The sequence below is a fragment of the Buceros rhinoceros genome, unplaced genomic scaffold, assembly GCF_000710305.1.
Source record: "Buceros rhinoceros silvestris isolate BGI_N320 unplaced genomic scaffold, ASM71030v1 scaffold34383, whole genome shotgun sequence".
Classification (NCBI taxonomy): Eukaryota; Metazoa; Chordata; class Aves; order Bucerotiformes; family Bucerotidae; genus Buceros; species Buceros rhinoceros.
In genome coordinates, this window is record NW_010405925.1 from 3,471 (window position 1) to 8,847 (window position 5,377).

At 57.7% G+C, this 5,377-nt stretch overlaps 1 protein-coding gene across 1 annotated transcript in view; it reads right to left on the reverse strand.

Moving 5' to 3' along the window:
- Positions 1–382: 382 nt before the first annotated feature.
- The window catches only part of LOC104491481 (src substrate protein p85-like), a gene marked incomplete at its 5' end in the record, with an annotated part of 6,750 nt that continues 1,755 nt past the window's right edge, over positions 383–5,377 (reverse strand). Inside the window, 6 exons of the mRNA XM_010133915.1 lie at positions 383–519; positions 854–925; positions 1,654–1,963; positions 2,228–2,338; positions 2,932–3,065; positions 3,303–3,372. Coding sequence (XP_010132217.1) covers positions 383–519; positions 854–925; positions 1,654–1,963; positions 2,228–2,338; positions 2,932–3,065; positions 3,303–3,372 — 834 coding nt within the window. The remainder of the gene's footprint in view (positions 520–853; positions 926–1,653; positions 1,964–2,227; positions 2,339–2,931; positions 3,066–3,302; positions 3,373–5,377) is intronic.

Genomic DNA, 5,377 nt, shown 5'->3' on the forward strand with positions numbered 1-5,377 from the left:
CACAGCGACTTAAAACGGTCCCTGAGCTCACGTCCCTTCTGCCTGGACTGAATTAGTGCTGGTGTTCTCTTTCCGTGAATTGCCCCGTTTGGAACAGGAATGGACACACTTTTGCAAACGTGCTGGCTGACATGTGGGACAGCCTCGGTAGAAAAGACATCTTATATCGCACTCACTTGCTCTTAAATCATCTGGGAGTGGATGGGAACCAAAGTCCTCTTGGGCACAGGCCAAAACATTCCCTCAGGCACTGCCAGCCTGTTCCTTGGTACTTCTTGCCTGCAGACACGCCAGGCTGAGACAAATTAAGCTAATAACACATGAAAGGTTGAAGCAGAGAGGGGCAGAAGTTTGGAAGGAAGCAGCTTGGACAATGCTGGTTTCACTGCAGAAGCTTCACATAGTTTGCCGGGAAGAGGCCCACTCTGCCCCGGCACTGCCCCCTCCACCAGCCTTCGTCTATCATCTCGATGTGTGTGATTTTGTCCTCAGGGTCAAAAGATATCTCATCATCTCCATCTGCAAAAATTGTTCAGAAAAAACAATCACAGTGTAAAGATAACCCCAGAGGCAGCTGGGCTTACATCCCTCCTCCCACCCTCCACCCCTCCCATAACCCTGTAGTTCATCTCATACAACCCCCATCAAACAGCACAGATAAAGCAGAGAAGGAACAAGACTTCACAGAGGAAAGATGAGGCTTCTCTGTTCCCAAGCCAGGTCTCACTCTGCTTTCCAGGAGGAAGAAATGTAAACCACCAAGTCAAAATCTCTTCACCACTGATGAGGCTACCCCCTCTCTGTCGCTCCACCCCAGCCAGCTCCCAGTGCCGCAGTCTGATGGCAGACCCACCTCCTTGGTAATCATAGAGAGCCACTGCGCAGGTCCCAGAGCTCTCCAGCTCATAAACATTGTCCATTTCTCCTGCAGAAGACAGGACGGGCAGATGAGAAAGAGCAGACATACTCATCTGTTCGGTGCCACCTTCCACCCAGCTGCCAGCCTTCAGGTGAACCGCATCCAAACCCTGTCAACGGGGAGAGGTGTGCCACGGCTCAAAGCTATGACTGCCCTCCCCTTCTTGATGGAGAGAGGCAGCGTCCTCATGCTTCATGTTCCTCTCCCAAGAAAAAGGCTGGACATCACTGCAGCCTCTCCGCTTACCACCTCCAGTTCACGCCACCACAGTGAAGCTGTGACAGAAACACCAACAGCAGCCCAGGCGGTTTGCCTGCGTGCTTGGAGGAAGACCACCCTGCCCTCCTCACACCCAGCAGGCACTCCCAGATCAGGTTGCATGGCATGTAAGTCATTTAAGCCGTTTGAGTGACAGGCTGAATTAAGAGGGCACCCCCAGGACCCAGTGCAGTGCTGGCAGTCACCTGCCAGGAAGCAAAAGCATCAGTCCAGGTCCAGCTTCTCTACAGCCCACAGCAGCCCTCTGGTCCTCCTGCCCGAGTCCTGAGATACTTGCCCAGCTTCCCACGCAGCTGCTCGTGGGAGACAACCAAGTCTCCATCATCACGAGCTGCTGCCCTGACCACAGGAGACTTCAGGATGCAAATTCCCTCTGGAGTCCGTCCCACACATCCAGCAAGGTGAGTAGACTGACACAAGCTCCCCAAGAGATGGGTTCTTCCATCAACACTCACCCAGGTGGGGCTGGCTCTGGCTGGGCTCCTCAGGAAGGATCTCCTCGTAGTCCTCACCTCCATCTTCTCCATCGTCATAGATGGCATCTGGCTTTCCCAAGGGTGCTGGCAGCTCCTCATAGTCAGCACCTCCACTGGTACCGTCACAGTAGTCAGTGTGCTCTAGCAGCTCCTCATAGTCTCCACCAACATCCAGACTTTCACTGTAGATGGGCTGATCCTGGCTGGGGATCTTGCACAGCTCCTCTCCCAGTTCTGCTGGCCTTGGTGGCAAAGTGGGTGGTGTTTCCTCATCCTCCCCTGTTGCCTCCTGCCATGAAGTTAGAAAGTGACGGGAAAGTCACCTGCAAAGCATCCCCTGCAGGCAGCATTCCCATGACCACGCAGCATCCAGTGAGGCAGCCTGCTGCACTGCAGCTGCCTTTGGTGCTACCCCCTCATGCCTTCCTAAGCCTCTCCCGTGTTGCGGCTGCAGCCCGCTTCTTCCCGCAGGGCTGCCCGTAGAGCGCAGCCCCTCTCGTGCAATACCCTCTGCCCGCTCCCCCTCCTGGCTGTCCCCAGCCCCCCTTGGCACCTGCTCTTCTGCAGACACAGGCCTGTATTGGTCAACACTTCCAGGAACCCTTGCTGGCGCGGTGACAGGGGCTGCCTCTGCGTGGTCCTTCTCTCTCTGTGGGATTTCCTGCTGGAGAAAAGGCATCAGATCCCCCCAGTCCCTTTGAACAAGGTCCAGAGCAATGTCCCATTCCCAACAGAGCAACTCTCAGGTTTCCTCCAGCTGAAATCTGTTCCAGCTCCCATAACCCGCCCTAGGGCCCGGACACCAGCAGACTCTGGGTCTGCAGAAAGTCGCCTCGAGGAGGGACTGTGTCAGGGAGCGCTTTACTGGAGAAAGCCCATCTGCACGTTGAATGGGGAAACACCATCATGCAGAAGCAGGTCTTGTAACCCCAAGGTTTGGGTGCACTCTCCGGTTGGGAAATCCCTGCATGCAGGCTGCTGGGAGGGCGATACTGGGCAGGTGTGTTTGCTGGGCACTAGTGGCCAGAAGGAGCCTAGGCCAAAGCACAGGGGTCATGGCTTGGTGCAGCACGTTCTGATCCATGTGCCCACAGGGAAAACCCAGTGGCAGCTGTGAAGTTCAGCGCAGTCCCCGGCAGCTGCAGGGAAGCAGCTCAGGCAGGGGGTTACTGTAAAGAAGGACACGGAGCTGCATGGCCCGGAGGAAGGGTCTGCTTTGCAAGCCTTGGGGGACATGGCGAGATGGCCATGGCTCACCTTCTGCCGAGCCGCCTGGCACTCTCGAGCCTGCCGCCTCACCCGCTCCCCCTCCGCCTGCCTTCTGCTCTCTTCCTCTGCTGACTTGGCCATGTTTTCAAAGCGTGACCGCAGGCTGCTGGTGCCACTGGAGGCTCCTGGGGAGATGACCACTGATCAAGCCTGCCCAATGGCTGCCTGCCACAGCAAGCACTCAGGAGAAACCCAGACCCCTGCCCCTCCCAGAGAGACTTGCAGTCCAGCCGTCTTCTCCTGCCCTTCAGCACAGGTTGAGGATTTCCACACCCCACCCAGCACATGCCAGTGTGGTGCCACAGAGGGACCGTGAGGCCCACAGCTTCCCAGCAAGCCCAGGCACCCCGCTGTCTCACCTGCCTCCAGTGGTCTTGTTTTCTCATACGAGGAGGTAGGAGCTGCCATCTCATTAAAGCCAGCAGCACTCTGCAGAGGAAAAGAGTGAAGTGTCCAGCTTGTCAGGCAGGGCCAGTGCTGAGATCCCCTTGCGGGTTTGGCTACTGGTGCCTGCAGGCTTTGTCCCCAGCCATGTCTGTCCCCTGCCACAGCCCTGCTCTTCTGATGCCCCCCTGCGCCGCGGGAGCATCTGCTGCCCTCCAGCCAGCGGCAAGGGCTGTTCCTGCCAGAGGGGCGGCCGAAAAGGCCTTGTGGAGCCAAGCAGAGGAGGGTGCACAGCAGCAAGTCGACTGCTGCCTGGGACAGCAGCGATGGGCGGTCAAGGCAGACGTGCTCACTGGTAAGACGGCAAAGAGCTGAGCAGACGCCTGGCAGTCACCAGCTCCCGAGGGGCTGGAACCTGGCACATCCGTCCCTGCAGCCCCAGCGACATGAGGATGGAAGCCCTTCCCTGTGGTACGCAGGGCTCCAGCTGCCCACCCGCACAGAACACCGTCCTTCAGCAGGCTGTTGCCTGCAGCACGTGCAGACAGCAGCATGGGCTGGAAAACCTCACGTGTGTGAGCACCTGAGCTATCGCCAGCTTTATGAGGCGCAAAGGGATGGCATCAACGGGGTGTTTGCAGCAAACTGAAAGTGAGGTAGAGGGCGTTTATCTACTTCTGTGAGAAAACTACTTCATACAAAAAGGAAACTGCAGGTAGGACCCAACTTTCAGACTAACATTAATGTTTAGGGTCCTCCCTGCAGGTGACACCAAGGGGCTGGGTGGCCATGTTCCTATACAGGCAGCGGAGCCCAGAGAGCAGCTCTGCTCTCCTCCAAGAAAACACCCGAGCAGGCAAAGAGCACTGCAGGCTCCAAGCAGGTCTACAGAGACCGCAGCAGAGACTTGGGCACGTTGTTTGTATGACAACATTGGAGTTTAGGGTCTTAGTGTGAGGGCTGAACCCTGCACCTCGTGTTCAGAACCTCACCACAGGGGAGTTAAGGTTGCTTGGATGACGTCCTCTCATGCAAGGTTGATCCCTGCCGGCCCCATCCCTGCTGGGCTTAGCGAAGGTTTGCAGACAGATGACTAGGCCCTGGCCTGAGATTTAGCGCTACTGACCAGACTGTAAGAAACTCCTGCACGGGACAGAAAAACCGGCTGAGAATCTGCTCAGTTTCAGACACACCGTGAGGAACGGCCGGGTTTCACCTGCAGTTAAGGGGGGTGACATGGGGCCAGTCACTCACACACAGAGCCACACCAGCTGGCGAGTCGTGTAAGAGGATCAGGAGCCAGACACCAGAGGCCACAGGTCTGCGCCAGATCCTAGAGAGCCTGCAGAGGTCTGCAGCTTGGCCACTGAGGCAGCAAAGATTCAAGCCGGTGTCCTGAAGCTCATTGATGCGTGGGTGTGACAGCTGCCAAGGCTTTGGGTAACCCTGCGCCTGGAGAGGCAGCAGCTAGAGGAACGGCAGCCCCACCACACCACCTTCTCTCCGGAGGCAGTCCAAGGCAAGAGCCACTCCATGCACTCTGCTCTCCGCACGGCCATCACCTACCAGTCAGTGCTGGGGACACGGCACCTGATGGCCCTTCAGTCTGACCCAGCGCCTCTCCTGAGTAAGAGACGGTTCCTGCACCTAGCAATAGCCTGTGGCGTCTCGGACGTCCATGGGGCTGCACTCTCACAAAGTTTCATCTCCGAGGAGCTATCGCGGCTCCTCCTCACTGTACGGGTACACACGGGGCCCACAGGTGTGACAGCGAGCAGCCAGGAGGAACACCCCCATGTTCTAGCGCAAAGGGGAGGGCACGGTCTGGCGCCCTTAGAGAGCTCGTCACGGGCTCTGCCCCAAGGGCAAGCAGGTGTGCGATCGTCCAGCGGGAGTGAATGACTCAAAAGTAGCTGAGAACAGGAAAACCTCGTTCTTCCTCACATCCTGGCCTCCCCAGGCCGCGCTCCTCTGCACCCTCTGCTGCTGCCGCTGCCGCTGCTGGGCTGGTTCCCCTACCCCTGCAATAGCTGCGTGCTGAGCAGCGGGA